General features: G+C 32.4%; 3 protein-coding genes and 1 non-coding gene across 4 annotated transcripts; 3 read left to right on the forward strand and 1 right to left on the reverse strand.

Annotated features, from left to right (window-relative positions):
* The first annotated feature begins 1,641 nt into the window (after positions 1-1,641).
* Positions 1,642-3,867, forward strand: LOC124920700 (pentatricopeptide repeat-containing protein At5g46460, mitochondrial). Its single transcript, XM_047461253.1, has one exon. The coding sequence runs from the start codon at positions 1,697-1,699 to the stop codon at positions 3,803-3,805; it is 2,109 nt and encodes a 702-aa protein (XP_047317209.1). The 5' UTR covers positions 1,642-1,696; the 3' UTR covers positions 3,806-3,867.
* Positions 3,868-5,500: 1,633 nt separating this feature from the next.
* Positions 5,501-7,117, forward strand: LOC124921404 (14-3-3-like protein GF14 kappa). The gene is made up of 4 exons (XM_047462066.1): positions 5,501-6,055; positions 6,149-6,271; positions 6,348-6,464; positions 6,794-7,117. The coding sequence occupies exons 1-4, from the start codon at positions 5,558-5,560 to the stop codon at positions 6,812-6,814; spliced, it is 759 nt and encodes a 252-aa protein (XP_047318022.1). The 5' UTR covers positions 5,501-5,557; the 3' UTR covers positions 6,815-7,117.
* A 4,142-nt stretch (positions 7,118-11,259) lies between these two features.
* Positions 11,260-11,332, forward strand: TRNAF-GAA. The gene has a single exon. It is a non-coding gene; the product is annotated as a tRNA-Phe (tRNA).
* Positions 11,333-20,684: 9,352 nt separating this feature from the next.
* LOC124922563 (E3 ubiquitin-protein ligase ATL6-like) lies at positions 20,685-21,677 on the reverse strand. The gene has a single exon (XM_047463288.1). It carries the CDS (start codon positions 21,585-21,587, stop codon positions 20,808-20,810), a length of 780 nt encoding a protein of 259 aa, XP_047319244.1. The 5' UTR covers positions 21,588-21,677; the 3' UTR covers positions 20,685-20,807.
* Between the last annotated feature and the right edge of the window lie 535 nt (positions 21,678-22,212).

Raw genomic sequence — 22,212 nt, forward strand, 5'->3', positions numbered from 1 at the left:
TCCCCATGGAAATTGGAGGAACATCTCCATGTCTTCCACCATGTGAAAGATTCTCAAACTTATCTTCCTCCTGTTATCAGATGCGAACAGACACTGGTAAATGAGAAATATGAGCCCCATCTTCCATGAATCCTCCTTATCAAAGCATCCGACGAAAATGTCTTCAAGCTCTTTCAGTCTAACATCCTTTTTACCCTTAAAATATTTGAGGACAAGGGGTGGACATTCTTCAACCTCCTCCACCAACGGAAATCTGCCAAAGTTGAGGCCTGTCACCAATGCATAATCCTTCATGCCCCAGCAGACCTCCTTACCTTTGACCAAGAACCTTATCTCCTTCGAATTTGAACTGACTTTTTTGATAAACATCTGATGGAGTATGGTTCCTGAAAATAATAATGTCGGGGCTTGGAATATAGACTTGAATTGGGTCTGCAAAGCCCTATCCAAAAGATCATGGTGAGTAAACCTCTCTTTTATCTTTGCCAAGCTGGGACCGGTGGATTTCCATGAAACACGGTCATTAAAATCATTGAGAATGGTTTCCTTTGGTGCCATCTGCAAAAACGGTCATTAAAATCATATACACTAAAATCATATTAATAATTGAAGCCCCACGCTCAAGCCCCACGCCCAACGCCCAACCCCCACGCCCAAGCCCTACGCCCCACGCCCAAGCCCCACGCCCCACGCCCAACCCCCACGCCCCACGCCCAACCCCCAACGCCCAACGCCCAACTCCCACGCCCAAGCCCCAACCCTCACGCCCAACGCCCAAGCCCCCACGCCCACTCCCCACGCACCACGCCCAACCCCCACGCCCCACGCCCAAGCCCTACGCCCAAGACCCACGCCCAAACTCACGCCCCACGCCCACCTTCCACGCCCAACCCCCACGCCTAATCCTTACGCCCCACGCCCAACCCCCACGCCAAGCCCTAAACCTAAACTAAAACCCTAATGTTCACCACCCTAAAACCCTATACCATTCTTAGCATTCATAATAAGCAAAACATGCAAAACAAATATTCACAAACCATTCACAAACATTCTCAGCATTTCAAACTATATCAATCTTAGCATTCTCAGCATTTCAAACAATAAACCTAAACTAAACTAAGATTACCTAAACAATAAACCTAAATAATAAACTTAAACTAACCTCAAATCGTTGGGCTAGAATCGTCCGAGGTTTGGCGATCGTCGTTGGCTGGAAGTTCGGCTTGGCGATCGACGAAGAGGCTGGCTGGAAGGGTTGGGCTTCTTGGCGAACGTCGGCGGAGCTTGGCGTCGGAGAAACGGAAGCTGACGGGGAATAAGAACGAAAGGGAAGAAGGGGACCTGGGGAGGGAGGTGACGGAGAAGAAGAACGGAAGGGAAGAAGGGAGTGCAACGGTCGTCGGGGGGAAAGGGAGAAAGGGGAAAGCGGGGGAAAAGAAGAAAAGAAAAGAAAGAAAAAGAAAAAAAAAGAAAAAAAAAGAAAAAGAAATAAAAAGGTTATTGAGGGGTAAAATTGGAAAAATTTATAAAAAAAGGTTAAAAAACAAAAACTTAATTAGTAAGGTTAAAAATCAAAATACTCATATTTTTAGGGTCATATTATCAAATTTCCCGATATCTCTTTCGTACAAATGCATAGTCGTAAGTTATATAAGTGTGAACCAGAGAAAGAACTGACCTTGTTATTCTTGGTCTGATGCCGATGATTTCGCGTCACTTAATAAAGTTACAATCTTTTCATAATTTCATCTCCATTAATGCTTTCCCGTATTTCAACAAATCAAACACTCAATCTCTTACTACTTCGTCGTCTCTATCAGATCATCTTCAAAACAACAGATTAGATGAAGCTCGATCCATCTTCAACAAGATTCCTTCACCCACCCTTCATTTATGCACCAAGATGATCTCCGCTTATTCAGCAAACAACCGCCTTACCGATGCCCTGCAACTGTTCGACCAAATGTCCACAAGGGACTCCATTTGTTGGAATTCCCTTATTAAAGGATGTTTGGATTGCGGTCATTTAGACATAGCTTCGAAGCTGTTCGATGAAATGCCTGACAGAACTGTTGTTACTTGGACTACAATGATCAATGGAAATTTCAAGTTTGGGATGATTGAAGCCGCTGAGTACTTGTTCTTTAATATGAATGTGAATGTGAAGGATATAGCGGTATGGAACTCGATGATTCATGGGTATTTCTGTAATGGCAGAGTTGATGATGCTGTAAGGGTATTCGATGAAATGCCTCGTAGGAATGTTATATCATGGACTAGTATGATTAGTGGGCTTGATCAGCAAGGAATGAGTCGAAAAGCTCTGCTTATGTTTAAGAGAATGATGATCATGTCTTCTTCTTCCATTATTCCTTCTTCGAATACATTTTCTTCCGCGATAACGGCATCTGCAAATGTGTTGGAGCTCGAGATGGGTCTTCAGCTTCACGGGCAAGTATTCAAGCGAGGGTATTTCTCAGACGAATTCGTAACCGCCTCGCTTCTCACGTTCTACGCAAACTGCAACCAAATCGATGAGTCTCGCGAGATTTTCATCGAACTATCGCGTAAGAATGTGGTAGTTTGGACATCTCTTCTAACGGGTTACGGTTTAAACCATAGGCACGAGGAAGCAATGGAGATCTTCGTCGAGATGATGAAAAACGGGGTCCTTCCAAATGAGTCTTCATTGGCTAGCGCTTTAAACTCGTGTAGTGAACTGGAGGATATCGAAAGAGGAAAAGAGATACACGTTGTTTCGATCAAACTCGGGCTTGAAACCGAAGTCTACGTTGGAAACTCTCTTGTTTCGTTTTACTCCGGTTGTGGATGCATTAGAGATGCGTTTGCTATTTTTGAGAGAATCGAAGAGAAGAATCTCGTTTCGTGGAACTCGATTATCGTTGGTTGTGCTAAACACGGACATGGGAAATGGGCTTTATCGTTGTATAGCAAAATGATTCGAGGCGAGATTAACCCAGATGAAATCACGCTAACCGGATTGCTCTACGCATGCTGCCATACCGGGATGCTAACAAAAGGAAAAAAGTTGTTTCGATATTTCGATAAGTTTAAACCATTCGATATTCAAATAGAGCATTATTCGTGTATGGTCGATATAATGGGTCGAGCCGGGGAATTAGATGAAGCAGAACAATTCGTTAAAACAATGCCCATCGAACCGAATAATACCATGCCATGGCTATCTTTGCTTAGCGGGTGTAGGACACATTCGAATTTCAAACTAGCCGAAAAGGCGGCAAATATTATATTTAACCTCGACCCAAAATGCAGTGGTGCTTATGTTTTACTATCGAATCTATATGCATCGACTGGTAAATGGGCTGATGTTGCTAGATTAAGAGTGAAGATGAAACGGGCGGGTGTGGCGAAACAACCGGGTCGGAGTTGGGTCATTTTGAAGGGGAGGAAACATGTTTTTGTTTCGGGAGATAGGTCTCATCCTTTAAGTGAAATGATATATGATAAATTGAGATGGTTAGGAGAAAGGCTAAGGAAAGAAGGGTATGTTCCCGATATTGGTTTTGATTTGCACGATGTCGAGGATGAACAAAAAGGCGCGGCATTGTCTTACCATAGCGAGCGTCTAGCAATAGCGTTTGCTTTGATTAGTAGTTTGGAAGGATGTACGATTACGGTTATGAAGAATCTTCGAGTGTGTGGGGATTGTCACTCGGCTATCAAGATTATAGCGAAGATCGTTGGGCGCGAAATTGTTTTGAGAGATTCGAGTCGATTTCATCATTTTAGAGATGGTTTTTGCTCTTGTGGAGACTATTGGTGAGTTTAGGATATAAATTTATTTGAAAATAGTTTTTTTTTTTTTTATCAAGTATTCATTTAAATTATAGAATGTTATGTATATTAAAACTGATTTGAATGGGGAATATGTACCTTGAATGAACGTTTGTTTTAGCTGATTTTAAAAATGTAGGAGTTTATTTATTTTTCATGAATATTTGTATACAAAAATAATTTATTTAATCATACTAAACAAACCTTTATAGTTGAGCCACGTCAATGACGGCTGGCCATGATTCATTTGGATTTATTTATTTAATTAAAAAATGAATAATGATGTGGGTCTGACTGTCCTCCTTCTCACGTGTTTATCCTTAAAATTATCGTACTTATCGCCCGACCACAGACTTAAAGACGCGTTTGTTTTCATTTTTTTTAACACCCTCCTTATTCTTACATGTGTGCATTTTTCATTACATATTTATTCTACACTTTGAAATGTAACTAAATTTATATATATATATATATATATATATATATATATATATATAAATAAGTAATATCAATCTTCATGTGTTACTATTTGACACAATTCCATTAAAATAATCAATATTAAAATTGGTTGGTATAAAAATATATATAATTTATATTACTTTTAGAAATATTATTTTACTTTAATTATATATCTTTTTTGGATGTATATTTTTTTTAATAATTTATAGATAAAAAAATAATGAGGGTGATAATTCTTAGGAGCAAGGATTATTTTTGATAAAAATATTTAAGAGATTGATATATATAAATAAAATAAAAAATGATAATTTAAAATATAAGATATTTTAGTATTTTCGGCTTTGTTCGGCGGATGTTTTTTATTTAACCTATACAAAATTAATTTTTCAATCAATCACTTATCATCAATCACATCACTCATCTTATTAACCAAAATACTAAAATACTCTATATTTTAAATTATTTTTTTTATTTTTTATTTATATATATTAATATATTTTACGTCTTTTTACCAAAAATAATCATCATTCTCTCAAAATCATCAATAATTATTAATTTTTTTTTTCTCTAGGTTATTTAAATAACTCCAATCCGAACAAAACTTTGGTTAATGAAATAAATGATGTGATAGATGAGAAATGAGTGAAATATTATTATTATTTTGTTTAAGTTATTAAAATAACAATAATTCTAAACGAAACAAGGTCATATAGTCCAAATTATTTAAATAATTTAACCAAACATCATTTCAATCTCACTTTCTTTTATCATAACTCAAATTAATAACTAAAATATTTTTTATTTATAAAAATTTAAATTTATTTTATCATTATATATTAATATCGTTCAAAGTTATTTTAAAAAAAAAATTACACCTCCTCAAAATCACTTTCAATAATTATTCTTTAAATAATCTGAATCCAAATAAAGTCTTATATTTATTTTATTTATCTAGTGTAAGTTTATTAAACTTATATCGATTTAGCTTATTCTCCTATACATTCTTATATGATTCAATTTATTTTAGAAGAGGGATGTACAGAAAAAGAAAAAATTATATTTAAATACAAAATATGTTTAATTATAATTTTTGAGTTAGTTTATTAAGCAAAATTAATGTAGCATCAGATTATTAAGCAAAAGTTGAATCAAACGCACCCGTAAATAAAAAAAAAAGTTGTATAAGTATATGCTATAATGAGTTGTAACACCCAATAAATATTCCTCTCCGTCAATCTCGTCACTTTCTCTCTCTTATTTTTCTCTCTCTAATACGACTGAAATGGCAGTGTCTCCGCCGGAAAACCTAACCAGAGACCAGTACGTCTACTTAGCCAAGCTCGCCGAACAGGCCGAGCGATACGAAGAAATGGTCACATACATGGAAAAACTCGTCCTTGGAGCCACATCCACAGGCAAGCCAACGGTCGAAGAAAGGAACCTCCTCTCCGTCGCCTACAAGAACGTCATAGGTTCACTTCGAGCAGCCTGGAGAATCGTTTCATCAATCGAGCAAAAGGAAGAAAGTCGGAAGAACGACGAGCACGTATCGCTAGTCAAGGATTATAGATCTAAAGTTGAATCTGAACTATCCAATGTCTGCGGAGGAATTCTGAATCTACTCGATTCGAATCTGATTCCCTTAGCGAAATCTAGTGAATCGAAGGTGTTTTACTTGAAGATGAAGGGGGATTACTATCGATATCTAGCGGAATTTAAGGTTGGAGCTGATAGAAAGGAAGCTGCTGAACAAACTATGCTTTCTTATAAGGCTGCTCAGGTAAATTAATGTTATTTTTTTTGTGAATCTGAAATGGGTGTGATTTTGTGAAATTAGGGTTTTGAAATTGTTGGGTTGATCTTGTTTTTGTAGGATATTGCTGTTCCAGATCTTACTCCTACACATCCTATTAGATTGGGATTGGCTCTGAATTTCTCTGTTTTCTACTATGAGATTCTAAATGCTGCTGATAAAGCTTGTAATATGGCTAGACAGGTAAATCTGAGTACTATTTTTGGTTCAGTTTGGTTCAGTTCATGATCTAATTTGTAGAGATCATCATATTATTCAGGCATTTGAAGAAGCCATTGCTGAATTGGATACTTTGGGTGAGGATTCTTACAAGGACAGTACACTCATCATGCAATTACTTAGAGATAATCTTACTCTTTGGACTTCAGATATGCAGGTTAGTTCTTTCTTTCTTTTCAAGATTAATTAATCTCTTTTTTCGTGATGAAATTAAATAAGGATGACAATTTAAAATCGCTCACGATAACCGAACTGAATTGCCCCATTTGGGTTTGGGTTTAGGTTTGAGTTTGGGTTTGGGTTTGGATTTGGGTTTGAGATTGTATTTGTGTCATCCGCCCGGGGTGAAATGTTAAGTAAAAGAATCCCCAAATTAAAAACGAAAACGAGACGGGGATAGTAAATACATTCATTATCATCCTAACCAAAACAGTCTATATATATCTAATTCATCACTCTTTTGGGTTTGTTCTAATTTTCTTGCAGGATCAATCAGAAGAGGCTTGAACACATTGTCTTTGAATGCTTTGTTCTGCCATGGAAATGGACATTAAAGGTCTTGAATTGTTGATCTACATATATATATGTGATTTCATATTTATATATAGTGTAGTAAGTATGCTTCTTCTTCTTCTTCTTTTTATGAATTGAATTCAGATTTGCTTGTTTGAACAGTTGAAACTATCTTTGTTGTGTGTGTCTGTGTGATGTCAACAGCTTAAGATACAACATACTTAAGACTCTATCTTCTTCTTTATGTGTGGAAAATTTATATTGGAATAGAAATTTTTAGGTTTCTTTATAATCTAAGATATTACTCTTTATCTTTTCTCATATTTATATATCATATCAGTTTATGAAATCAAATAACTCAATTTATATATAATCAACAATGTTATTTTAAAATAATTCACAAGAAATAACTAAAGTGGAATCAATATTGACTAAGAATTTGTTTGATATTTGGCTATTTGAGTTTTTTTTTAGTTTTGTTATTTGTTTTATAAAAATGTAAGTTATTTGGATTTTAATTATTAAAAATTTATTATATATAATTTTTGTCGTTATTTAATTGATAAAATTAGTGATTTAATAGTTAAAATTATAATAGAAAAAAAAATATTTAAAAAATTGAAAGAAATTTAAAAGAATCTCAAAAAACCTACATCAAAAGAACAAGAAATTAAATTTTTAAAAAAAATGAAAGCTGATAACTAAAGGAAAAAAGATGTAGTAGTTATATGTTTTCTGGGTGGGAGTGTAACTTTGTCTATTATTCCAATAATTTAAATCCAATAATTATTATTTTAATACTTTATATTTTATTAATTATTTAATTTATTAATTAAATATTATCTATTTTAATTTAAATTATTATTTTAATACCTTATATTTTATTAATCATTTAATTTATTAACTGAAATATTATATATTTTAAATTATTTTATTTTATTATTATATAATGATATCCTTTAAATATTTTTATTTAAAAATATCATTACCACATCAAAATCATCATAATTATTATATTTTAAATAACTATAACTTAAAAAAAAAAATCTTATTCAGCCCAAAAATTTTCTAAAAGTATTTGACTTTTCACTTCTCCTTAATTTAAATATATATATATGTGAAATAATAAAGATAAATCTAAGTGTTGCACAAACACTCTTTCATTTTTTTATTAAAAATTATATATATATATATATATATATATATATATAAATTATTTGGATATTCAGATAACCACCCAAATATAACAATGCCATTATTGTGGAATTGATACCTTAGCATTGTCCTCCACAGAATATTAAATTTATATTCTTATTAATTGTTTTTTTTTTTGTCTGATTATTTATTTTTAAGAATAAAGATATTCCAGTATTTTTGTTAGATCATCTTATGAAATAATATAACGTGTTATATAAAGATTGGGGAGGAAAAAATTATATCAAAGAAAATAAAAGGTTACACAATAATGAATATGATCTACAAAATAATATTTATATAATCATAAATTTCAATCTAAATATATATATATATATAATAATAATAATGCTTAATTTAAATTTGTTTGGTTTGTCGGGTCGAGAACGGTGGTTAATTTGAATATATAAGAGTAAAAGGATAATTAAGTCGGATCTTGGGTTGACCCGTTCATAAACTTAAAATAGTTAAAAATAAAATTAAAAATGTTATAATATGTTTTGAACATTTAATCTAACAAAAATAAGTAGAACCATTTAATCAACTAAGATAATAATATTTTATATTTTAAATTTAACACAAAATTTAATTAACGTGAGAAATTCTTAATAATATAAGTTTTACTTTTTAACCAACTACTTTATATATATATATATATATATATATATATATATATATATATATATATATATATATATATATATATATATATATATATATATATATATATATATATATATATATATATATATATATAATAATAATAATAATAATAATTGAATTTGTTTAGTTGGTCAAGAAGAGAGTTGTGGTTAATTTAAATATATATATAAGAGTAAATAAATATTTGGGTTGGATCGTGGGTTGACCCGCCCATAAACTTGAAACGGTTAAAAATAAAATAAAAAACTTTATATATATGTTTTGAACTTTCAATTTAACAAAAACAAGTACATCATTTTAACCAACTAAGCTAAAAAGACTTTATATTTTAAATTCAACACCAAATTTGATAGACGTGAGACATTCTTAACAATATAAGTTCAATTTTTTAACTAACTAATATATATATATATAATATATATTTAATAATAATGCTTAATTTGAATTTATTTATTTTTTCCGAATAGAGAGTTGTGGTTAATTTTGATATATATGTGAGAGTAAATAGATATTTGAGTCGGATCGTGAGTTAACCCGTCTTGCAAACACTAAAAATCTACCTACCCAATTTATAAATTTTAAAATAATTATTTTGATTATTTTTGAATAAATAAAATAAAAATAATTAACCTTAGGCCAAAGCCTAATTAAATAATTAATCTAATTAGTTATTTAAAATAATTAATTAGGATAAATAATTAATTAATCTTAATAAATAATTAATTAGATTAATTATTGTGATAATTAAAACCTAATTAATTAAGGATAATGGCCAAAGAAAAATAAATAAAATCATTTGGATAAATATTGTACTCATTTTATCTCAAAATAACTTTAGAAAAATCAAAGAGTTTAAAATAAATAATTGGAAAAATATTTGTCATATTTATTTTAAATACTTTAAAAGTATTTTAAAGATTTTAAAATAAAGCCAAAAAGGTGAAAGAAAAAACAATTTCAAATAAACCCTTAAGGTTTTAAAATAAAAGTTAAATCTGCAATCGGTGTAGCCAAAATTTGGGAGAATAGCTATAACTAAAACTGCAACCATCATATGAGTGTTAGATTGTCATCCAACGCCTATGAGCTATCCGCGTCACCCGCTGCAACGGAGGGAACGCACACTCGCGCCGCACGGGATCAACTAACGCTCCGTTCATGTTTTGGTACCAATCAATTATATGCAGTATAATGTAGCTATTGTAAGGCTCCTTACACTTCATTAAAACTTTAAAAACAAAAACTCAACTTTTGACCCTAAACTATTTTGATGAAAACGAACATCATCCATGTTAAATCACACCTTGAGATGATGTTCATAATGTTCCTGGGAGTTTTGTGAATCTACACAGACTCTTGGATTAAAGAGTCAAAGTCTCCATCAAAATTTTAAAACCTGCAATTTTGATGTTCTTGAAGACCGACAAGTCAGACCAGGACCGAGAGATCCGACCGAGGATCTTCGGTCAGGACCGAAAGGTCCAACCAATAAATTTAGATAGGACTAAGATGTCCGACCGAGAAATCAAACCTAGGACCGATGAGTCTCACACCCGACAGATAACTCATGAATCCATGACCGATGACTTCCACCTAGGACCGAGAGATTCAACCAAGGATTTTTACATCTAACTGAGAGGTCAAACCTAGGACTAAGGAGTCTCGCACCCGATCGAGAACTCCTGAACCCAGGACCGATGACTTCCCTCATGACCGAGGAGTTTTCAGCCGAAGCTTAAGAACAACGGCCAATGGCTAAACATAATTCCGATTAAATTTTAACTTTCTTACAAATGCTCAAATAGACAATTAGGAATGATCAATCAATAAATGTATTATCAAAGAACAATGAAAAGGACAATGACAATCAATTCACAATTACAAAAGCTAATACTCGAGAGAGAAAGTAAAAATCAAAGTTGTTTTAAAATAAAGTTTTTGAACTTACAAACATGTGAATAAGTTCTCTACAAATTCTAAAGATCTTCCTAGAGCTTTGGAATACAAAAATCGACAAAGAGGATAAGAGATTGACCACGTGATCGGGCAAAATGCCCTTTAGTAAGGTTACGAGATCGGCAATGACAAACAATTCGGGTTTTACTTAATTTTTAAGTTTAGAGTAATGTTTTTGTTAACTTGCAATATTTACATTATGAATACAATAATTTAACAAAATGAGTTGGTTGAGAAAAAATATATCTAAAATGTTATAAATTTGTCTTCTTCAACTCATGAATTAGATGATAAATTCATATATATATATATATATATATATATATATATATATATATATAATAAATGTCTAATCATAATTTTATTTAGTACAATATTTATATTTTTTATTTAGTACAATATTTATATTTTTATTAATTCATAATAATTAAAATTATTTTTTACAATAAATTATATTATAAAGTGATTAACATCTTAAAATTTTGTTTATATTTTTTGGTATACAATATACCAATATTACCTAGTTACTTTCAATTATAATTGATGTTTGTTGTTACACATGAAAATTCAATGTTCACATTAATTTGTTCGAATATATAAGACTAATTTTATAATATTATCAATAAGCGGGGATAGCTCAGTTGGGAGAGCGTCAGACTGAAGATCTGAAGGTCAGGTGTTCGATCCACCTTCACCGCATTATTTTTTTTTTTTTTTTTTCAAGTGAAAACTTCAAATGGTTAAAATTACTTAATGTATAAATGTAATGATTTTGATATGTGTGAATTATTTTTTCAAAAAATAGTTATGCATTGTGCAATTTGATTTAAATTGAATTTTGTCAACAAAAAAATGATAAAGAAATAGGTATGTTAGTGAAATTCTATATTCTTCAACTTTGATATTGAATCTTTTATTAGAATGCCCGAATCATGTTTCTTAAATTTGTTATTATATGAAATGCATAATGTACATAATGTTATATTGTTGTTACACAAATTTCCTTTATTTGATGGAACTAGTTTAGATAATGATGTATAAAATAATGTTAGATAAAAAAAAGATAATGAGTCTTTTAAAAAACACATCTTCTAAAGTTTAAGTATATGTTTTCGATTATATTTGTCATTTGATATAAAAAATGTAGTAGAACGAAATACAGATATATTGAAATAATTTTGTGTTTATATATATTTACTTTTTTCGGTTATTCTTGTAAAACAAATATTTAATTTTATTATATAATAGTCTCGTAAGAAAATTATCACATTTGTTCCATACTCATTTTTTTAATATCGACACAACTTCTACACTATTAAATATCTGTGCATATACATATCTTTTGTGCTATTGAGTTTTGCAAAATATTGTCACTAAAATATTTTGCAAAGTTTTAAAATACGCGGTTTGACCGGCGGTCTAACCGGTCCGGCCGCGAAACGGTTTATTGAGCGGTCCGGATTTTGTCTTTAAAACGGTAACCTTTTGAACCGGTCAAAATCCGGTCCGACCGTTCGGTTTAACCGGAAAAACAAACCGTTTTTTTTTCGGTTGTAAAGGTAATTATATAAACTATTATTATAATATTATTTAATTATTTCTTTCATTACTTTTGCTTTTACAGTAAACATACACTCTCTCTTTCATTTTAGAAACAGAAGCTGAAGACGAAAGAGAAGCTTGAAGACGAAACTCACGAAAGAGAAGCTTGAAGACGAAAGAAGAAAGACGGCTTTCTTCATATCACGGCTATTCTTCAGATCTTCGGTTGTTCTTCAAATCAACGATAGTTCGTCAAAGTTTATTAATTTTCGTAGTATTTCTAATAGTGTGTTGGTTTATCATTTATGAGCAGCAAGCAAATCAATATAGGACTGATGTGTTTGGGTTTAGAAGAGAATAAGTGCTAAGAATTAGGATTCTTCAATTAAGGTTCTTCAATAAAATGTGTGAGTTTATTAATTTGTTTAGGGTTTACTGATTTGATAACTGTTGATTGCTTCAATTTAATAATCTAAATGATATATCATGTTTTAATTCGGAAAGACTGAAAAATGGCATTGCCCGCAAGAGAGGAGTGTGTGTGGTTGTCTAGATGCAAATCATGTTTCTCCAACCTTAAAATCTTAATGTTAGTAACATCTTACTGTTTCTCCAACCTGAAAATCCTAAAGGCAAACTGAACAAGATTAATTATTAGCTTCAATTTATTAATTATTTATTAATTATTAATTACCTATAACTGTTTTTTAAAATTTTAATATAGGTTAATTATTTATTAATTTATTTATTTAATTATTGATAGGTAATTGTTTAACTTATTAGGAATGACTAACTCGGGAGCTACTTGTCCTGAATCAGAAGCTGGAACTCCAACAACACAATCAAGTGTTATTCCAAATGTCAGATCTAAGTCGGATGCATCCTGGGAATATGCATTTCTACTCGAGCATATGGGTAAGAGATCAATTCAATGCACATTTTGTGTAAAAATTAATTCTGGTGGAGGGCTTTTTCAGTTCAAGCAACACTTAATGGGAATAAAAGAAGATGTTGCGAAATGCAAACAAGTTTCAAATGAAGTACGGGAAAATCTTATAGGCTTAAATTATGAAAATCTCAAAAAGTTGAAGGAGAAGTCAATAAATTTATAGAGTTTTGACAGTGAAGAAGTTACAATGCCAATGTCATCTTCAAAGAAAAGAAGTGCTCGCAAAGGTTTTAAAAAAAAAATCATACATGGTATTTCATTCTCAACCAAGTATTAAAGCTGCACAATTATGACAGATGGTTAGACAAATGGTAGACAAAGGTCTTTAATCATTTTTTTAGTCTTTTGTCCTAAAGAGATTACATTTGTCAAGTCTATTGATGCATCGAGTTTCATCTTAGATGCTTCAACATTGTGCAATTTGTTTTCTGAGATTGTTGAGTGGACGGGTGTTGACAATGTTGTTCAACTTGTGACTGATAATGGAGTTAATTATAAGGCAGCTGGTAAATTATTGAGTGAAAAGTATATGAACATTTTTTGGTCTATATGTGCTGCACATTGCATCAATTTGATTTTTAAGGACATTTGTGAGATGCCTTTGATGAAAATGTCAGCTAATTTGGGGTCTAAGATTACTATCTTTGTGTACAATCACAAATTGACTTTGAATTGGTTGAGGCAACGTCCCGATTGGAATGAGATTGTTCGACCTAGTGTTACACGTTTTGCTGCTACTTTTATAGCACTTCAAAGTTTGAATGACCACATGGTAGACTTGGAAACTTTGGTCGTATCTCAAGATTACTCAAAGTATTTGAAGATATCGAAGGGTATAAAAGTGAAACAAATTGTATTGAATTATAAGTTTTGGACCAATGTTGTGATTGCTATGAAATTGATGGCTCCATTGATGCGTCTATTGAGAATTTGTGACGCTGATGATAATCCTACAATGGGATATGTTTATAAAGGCATGCGTAAAGCACGTAAAGCAATGAAGGATATATTTTTAAACAAAAAGAGACTTTATAAGCCTTATACTTATATCATCAAGGCTAGGTGGAGAGGTATGTTTTGTCAATCTATTCACATGTTAGCATATCAATTGAATCCCGCCTTTCAGTATTATTAGGACACTTATTGTAAGAAACAAATTGTTATTCAAGCTATACTTGATTTTGTAACCCTACAAAAGAGGATAGGCAAGATAGATGGGAAAATGTTATTTCATGAAGTTGAACACTTTAAAAATCGTAGATTACCATCTTTTGCACATAAACTATTGTTGGTTGTGTTGTTGTTGTTGTTGTTGCTGTTGTTGACTTATTATAAATATATTTGGTGTGATTGTTGTTTTGAACTTTTGATTATAGGGAATTATGAAAATTTTGTTTTGATTGTAAGGAATTATAGAGATTTGGTGTGATTACTATTTTGATTGTAGGAAATTATGAAAAATTGGTATTATTGTTGGTTTGATTGTAAGGAATTATAGATATTTAGTGTGATTTCTATTTTGATTGCAGGGAATTATGGTTATTTGTTAATTTTATTATAAGAAATTATGGATATTCGATATAATATAAATTTAATTGACAATTATTAAGTTCAATTAGCATTTATTTGATTATTTTTTATATGCCTAACTAATTTATATATATACAATTTATGTATTGATATATTTAAATTTATTTTTTTTTAAAAGGGGGAATTTGGTTCAACTAGTGGTTTAACCGGTTGAATCGATCGGACCGAAGTACAACAAAAAAAACTGGGTTGATGACCAAAAGGATTTTCAAAACCTTGATATTTTGTTATAGGAAGTAGAAGGGATACTATTTTATATTATATAAAATATGTGATTGAATTAGATTATTTTTTAATAAAAAATAATTATTGAATATATTTTTTAGTACATAATTTAAACAAAATATCAAAAAATTAATAATTTTTTGACTTTTTTTACATAAATACAAAATTTGTTGAACAAATAAGTTCAAAATTGTGATAAAGATTGATTCAGACTTTATTTTTATAAATATATAAAAGAATCAAAAATATATATTTTATCACTTTTTATAAATATTAGAAGGATGGTTTAAGTGGACAAGGTTTTTTTATTATTATTATTACATGGTATTGCTATCTTTCTAAATAAAATATTACTTTAATCAAATTATTTAGGGAAATTTGAGGAAATGACCCCAAAATAAGGCCTAATAGCCGATGGTGCGGGCCCATGATTTTTATAGCGCTGGTGACCCCCAAATTTTTTAATGACCATTTTACCCATGCGTCACGCACCCTGAACCCTATAAAGACTTAATTTTTTTTTCATTTTCGTTTCAGTTTCTCTCTCATCCGTCTTCTCCGCCGTGAAACCCTAATGGTGGCGGAGAAGATTTTCTCTTCTTTTTCAGCGATGAAGAACGAATCGAAGAGGATTTCGAACATATTCAACGGCCTATAGCTTCGAAGAACATCCAATGGAGACGAGTTTGCACAGCGCTGAGGATTTCGAACAAATTGACATTTCATTCGACCATTCCACTATATTTTGTCTTTATTTCGTTATTGTTTGTTTTGATTTCCTATTCAGTTCGTGTATATTTCATTTACAGAACGTTCCTCATTGATTCGCTGATTCGTTGAATGCAGGTTGTTTGTTTGGTAGGATGCGTCACGTAGGATGCGTCACGCAGGGTGCGTCAAGATGGATGCGTCAAGAAGGATGCGTCATCTCGGATGCGTCAACTCGGATGCGTCAACTCGGATGCGTCAACTCGGATGCGTCATCTCGGATGCGTCATCTCGGATGCGTCAACTCGGATGCGTCATCTCGGATGCGTCAAGTAGGATACGATGCGTCATCTCGGATGCGTCAACTCGGATGCGTCATCTCGGATGCGTCATCTCGGATGCGTCAAGTAGGATACGATGCGTCATATTTATTTTTATTTTATACAAAAACCCAAATAAGCCTCGACCACTATTCAGACTCTCTCTCTCTCGCACCCGACGACGCACCTGCCTCGACGACGCACCTGCCTCGACGTCTCTTCCTGCTCGTCTTCGTCTTCATCTTCTCGTTCATTCATTGACTTCATGAGGTTAGTTTTAGTTATGTTTGTTTATGTTCATGTTAGGTTTTAGGGTTGGTTGCTTCTTGTTTGCAAATGGTTCATTCATGGTTTATGTTAGGGTTTGGTTGCTTCTTGTTTGCAAATGGTTCATTCATGGTTTATGTTAGGGTTTAGGGTTGCTACATGCTTGCAAATGCTTCATGCATGTTTTATGTTATGTTTTTAGGGTTGCTTCTTGCTTTCAAAAAGTTCATGCATGTTTTATGTTAGGGTTTTAGGGTAGGTTGCTTCCTGCTTTCAAACGGTTCATGCATGTTTTATGTTAGGAATTAGGGTAGGATGCTTCTTGATTTCAAATGGTTCATGCACGGTTTATGGGTTGCGTCAAGCAGCTGCGTCAAGCAGCTGCTTGACGCATCTGACAGTTGTTTCTAGCTATTTTGACGGTTGCTTTTCTTCTCGTTTGTTTATATTTGTTGTGAAATGTTTTCACAAACATTGTTGTTTTTCTTTTCCCTTTTGTAGATGGCAGACTTCACGGTTCATGATTTTCCTGGTAGGATTTCATTGAAATCTGTCCTAGCCTTGAAAAAGGTATCTGATAGGTTTGAAGCGCTGGGTCTTATGGAGAGGGCTCTAAATTCTCAATTTCAGTATTTATTGAGAGGAGTCCCAGACTTGTTGTTCTCAGGGACCATTTTACATCAGTTGCTGGTTCGGAAGGTGAAGGCCAATTTGAATAGGATGATTTTCAACTTTAATGGGGAGGAATATACTTTTGGTCTGAAAGAGTACGCATTGATTACAGGCCTCAACTTCGACAGATTGCCTGAATACAAAGATGAATGCCGAGGTTGTCCACCCTTGCTTATAAAATATTTCAAAAGGAATACGTCAATTCGAATGATGGATTTGGAATCTATTTTCATGAAATGCACCGATAAGGAAGACGCATGGAAGATCGGGTTGATCTGCTTGATTAACCAGTACCTCTTCTCATATGACCCAAAACGGCTTTTAAATCTCAAAATCATCCATATGGTTGAAGATGTTGAAGATTTCCTCCGATTTCCATGGGGGAAGGTGTCCTTTAGATTCACCATGAGGGGTCTTGACCAGGACATGAAACACCACAGGTCCGTATATATGTCCAGGAAAGGGAGTGGAGTTACTAATTCTTTTGCTTATAACGTGTATGGGTTTGTACTAGCACTACAAGTGTGGAGCTATGAGATCATTCAAAACTTGGTCCCTAAATTCGCCACAAGGAAAGACGTTGATGGCCCTTTTCGCCCAAGGATACTGTTGTATCAATCGAAAAGGAAGAATACATTTCAGGAGATGCAATCTGCCTTTAACAGCGCTGTGTTTTCTAAGATGCAAGAGTCCTCCGAGGAGACGAGTTTGTACAGTGGGGAGGATTTTGAACACATTAACAATTCATACGATGATTTGTTTGAGGGAGTTACTGATGGGGGAAAAAAGAGAAAGGCTGATGAAGATGTTGTTGAAGATGATGATGATGAAGATGTTGATGAAGAACCTACTACTGTCCAACCTTCCAAGAGGAAGAGGAATGTTGAATATGATGATATATCCCCCCCAGCAAAGCAGCCATCAAGCGTCGTAGCCTGCGTAACATGAGTCCCCCATCCGCAACTTCAACACCTCCATCATCACCTCCACGTGAACCTGCACCGGCATCTCATGTTCAGATAAAGGATGCCGAAGTGATAAAGAAGGATGTCGAAGAGATAAAGAAAGATGTCGAAGAAATCAAGAGAGACATAAGAGACATCAAATTGAATCAACAAAACTACTTTACGAGGTTTGAAAAGATGATTCTCAGTTTAAGCAACCAGTTCGCCAGCCATGTCACCAACCAGGTAATTCTGTTAGAGCTTTCTGTTTTTTACTACTTTATGTCTTTGACGCGGCTGCTTGACGCAGCTGCTTGACGCAGCTGCTTGCTTGACGCAGCTGCTTGACGCAGCTGCTTGACGCATCCTTAATTTAAATTCTTTTCACTTTTGTAGCAGGAGCAGAAGGAGAATGACATCGGTCTGAATGACAATCGTGACAATGAAGAGGAAGAAAAGCATAATGATATTCGTGTTGAAGAAGAGGAAGAAAAGCAGATTGACATTCGTGACGAAGAAGATGAGAATGCCATTGGTCTGAATGACATTCTCGATGAAGAAGAGGAGCAAAAGGAGAATGAGAAGGTTAATAATGTTGAATTGGAGCAAGACAATGTTGAATTGGAGCAGAAGAAGATTGAGAATGAGATTGTTGTTGAAGAAGGGGAGAAGAAAGAAGAAGAGGAGATTGAAGAAGAAGGGGAGAAGAAAGAAGAAGTGGAGAAGAAAGAAGAAGGGGAGAAGAAAGAAGAAGGGGAGATTGAAGAAGAAGTGGAGAAGAAAGAAGAAGTGGAGAAGAAAGAAGAAGGGGAGATTGAAGAAGAAGTGGAGAAGAAAGAAGAAGTGAAGAGAAAACCTATACAAAAGACTTTTAAGAAAAAGGTGGGGAAGAAGGTTGGGAAGAAGAAAGACGAAAATGACAAAGATGAACTGGAAATAGTGAATACTCCTCCTCCTCTTCCTAAGAAAGTCATATTGGTCACGCGAAGGAATAGGAGGCCGAAGAATGATCCAGATTTCACCGACCCCAATCTGAAACAGCCCAAGTTAAAAGATCCTATCACCGTCAATCCACTTCTAAAATATGACGATCAACTTCTTCATCAATTGCAAACATGGCTTAAAGATCCAAACACTGACAACAACAAAATTGAGCTCCATACTATATTAGGTGATAAGGCAGTATTTCGCCGAATGCTAAAAAGGTTCACCTGGCTGACTGATGATGTAAGTAATATTTATGTTAGAATAATTTTAGATTTGCAGATTGTATTTTAAATGTGTTTCTCTTGTGTAGGAAATCGATGCAGGTTGCTTCATTCTGAGAAGAAGAGCTTGGGTATATCCAAAGACATATAAGAAGAACTTCTTTATTGGAGATTGTATTTATGTTTATTGACATTACTGAATTAACATTAAAAAAAAGGAAAAATTATATTAACTATATAAAAAATAGATTTATTTAATTTATATGATTAATTTTTTTTAATTTATATATTTATTAATTAAATATTCATATATTTTTCTCTCTATTCTTTTATTAATTAATTAATCAAATACTCTAATTTTATCATTTTTTTCTTTCTTTTTTTAAATCTTTCTTTACCATTTACTTTGTCAGTTTGAGGAAGTGCTGAAACATTTTATTGTAAATTTCCGGAACAGGTTATTCATATTCTTTTTTTTTTATGTGTTGGTAATTTGATTTCTTGAATTATCTTTTGAGAATATGGACATGGCAATTTGAATTGCATCTTATAGCAAGATTTATCATCTATCTAGATAAATCCATGATACTGTGATATGATAGGTACCCAAGGGTAAATAGAGGAATGAAAGTTTTTTAAAACTAAAATTAGGGTTTTTCTAAATATTTTATAAACGAATTATAAACAAATTAAATAATTATTATTCCTAAACAAATAACATTTAATAACTATTATATTATATATATATATATATATATATAAATCAATAAATTTATAAACTTACTAAAATATAAATCATAAATAATAACCATTATTTATAAATAAAACATATGCCTAAAAGAAACAAGGTAACCTTGCTCTCTCTTAAGACAAAAATATTTATTTCTTCCTAATTATATTTATTTTCATCTTTGTAAATATCACTTGCCACTTTGATAAAGATATATATGGAGCATACAACATTATTTTTTTTCGATATTAATTTTCTAGTGAATAGGCTTAAATATGGAGGAACACTAACATTTTGATTTGATAGTATTGTCCCAAGAGGAAAACGGACAGTTAGATTCGATGAGACTATTCAAGAAGAGGAGGAACACGATGAGCGAGAATTGACGATGTTGTAGGAATGAGTAGTTGGATTTAATAGGGTTGTTCGAAAAGGAGGAAGAACACTAAAAGTAATTAATTTAACGCATCATCAAGATTAAGGTAAATGTTAACCTCTAAATAATTCTTAAAAATTTGTTCAACCTGTTTAGTGTTAAAAGGACTTAAATCATCGTTATTCCCACAATATCAAAACCTAAAGAGATGATTGGATAATTACGAATTATAAAAGTTGAGTTGTTGGGGGCAAATTATGAATGAACGACAGATAACCGCAAAATAAGAAACGTTGGTAGAGACAATTGGTAGAGACAATGAAAACGAACATAATGAAAATCAAGAGGACATAGATAACTATCATATTGAGACGACATGAAAAAATGTTTTTGTCTTAATACTGTGTTTTTATGAATAAAATTATAAAAAATATTTAACTTAAATAAAAAAAAAAAAAAAAGATAATCATGAAGCTTATTTAACATGACAGAACTACTTTGTTTAAACATATAATTTTTAATTCCACAAATTTGGATATTTTTAAAATTTAATAAAATGATAATTACAATACCACTTGCCCTAACTAAACCATTGGCCCGACTCATCGTTTCAAGACAAAACCGGACCCACATCGAAACCACATCACGGCGGCGGCGTCGCTACCTGAATCCCGATCTCATCCGCCGCCGACGATAGATCAACCTGAGTTAAAGAATTCCCCGTCGAGTTCAACATAGGAAACTTCTCCACAAACCTAACCGGATTTCGATTCAATTCACTCGAATCATGATCGCCGGAAACTGAATCAACCATTATCGAAACCTGATTTTCCAATACACAGATTTCTCCATCGTCATCAAGATTCTCCACTGTTCTCGAATTGCACTTTCCATCCTTCTTAGATGATCGATTCGACTGATTTGTTCGACAAATCGGACAAGTAGAGTTATAAATCAACCAATTATCAATACAGTAAGGATGAAAAACATGATTGCATTTCGGCAGCAATCGAAGTTTATCACCGTCAACGAAATCGTTAATACAGACAGCACATTCAATCAAACCCTCTCCCTTGTTTATAATCCGATTCTTAACTTCTGAATAGCTAAAAATTGGGAATGACTTGATTACAGACGGTTCGAGGCCGTACGGAAGTCGCCAGATAGTAGGGGAGGAAGTACGGCGTGAATTAACGTCATCGCCATTGCATTGGTGGATGCAGATAATAAGGAAGCCGGTTAGGAAGAAGGACATGATTAAAGCAATGATGATAACGGGGAAGGAGGGGTGAAGGTCTCTAAATGAGTAATTTGAAGAAGAAGAAGTCGTCGGAGGTGGCGCGTAGGTCAAATGCGCCGCCGTAAACGGAATCGTCTCCGCCGTGAGAAGAAGTAAAAATGGTAGAAGGAAGAATTGTGTCATGATTAGTTAATTTGAAGGTTTAATGGGGAATTCTAGAGTGGTTTTATGGATGATGAAGAAGAAGGAAGAGGAGAGAGATTAAAACAATTTGGCCGCCATATGAAAAGCTTACTAGCGGTTGTTTAAGATGAGGTAATGACGTGGTAAGATTCATGCAACGTGTGTGGTATTTTGTTCTGCACCAACATTCTCTCATTAATTTTTTTTTATATGTATTAATTATTAATATTAATATTATTCATGTCAATCCGATTTTCTAATAGTTACAGTTCATGTTTATCTGTTAAATTTTTTATTTTTTTATCAAAACATTAAAAAGTAATGGTTATTACAGAATAATCAGGATTATTTATACCTTTATTTAAAACTTTATTTGTTTTTTTAGGTTAAAAAATTGTCAAAGGAATTTTTATAAATGAAATATATAAGTCATATACCAACATAATAATATAATATTTATAAATAATAAAATTTTAATTTTAGAATTAGATTCAAGCTGTTAATATATATGCCTTTATTTAAAACCATATTTAATATATATATATATATATATATATATAATTCAAATTAAAAATATAATAATTTCTTTTTCTTTTTATTTTAAAAAAATATTTATTAATTTATA

The sequence above is a fragment of the Impatiens glandulifera genome, chromosome 1, assembly GCF_907164915.1.
Source record: "Impatiens glandulifera chromosome 1, dImpGla2.1, whole genome shotgun sequence".
NCBI classification, from domain to species: domain Eukaryota; kingdom Viridiplantae; phylum Streptophyta; class Magnoliopsida; order Ericales; family Balsaminaceae; genus Impatiens; species Impatiens glandulifera.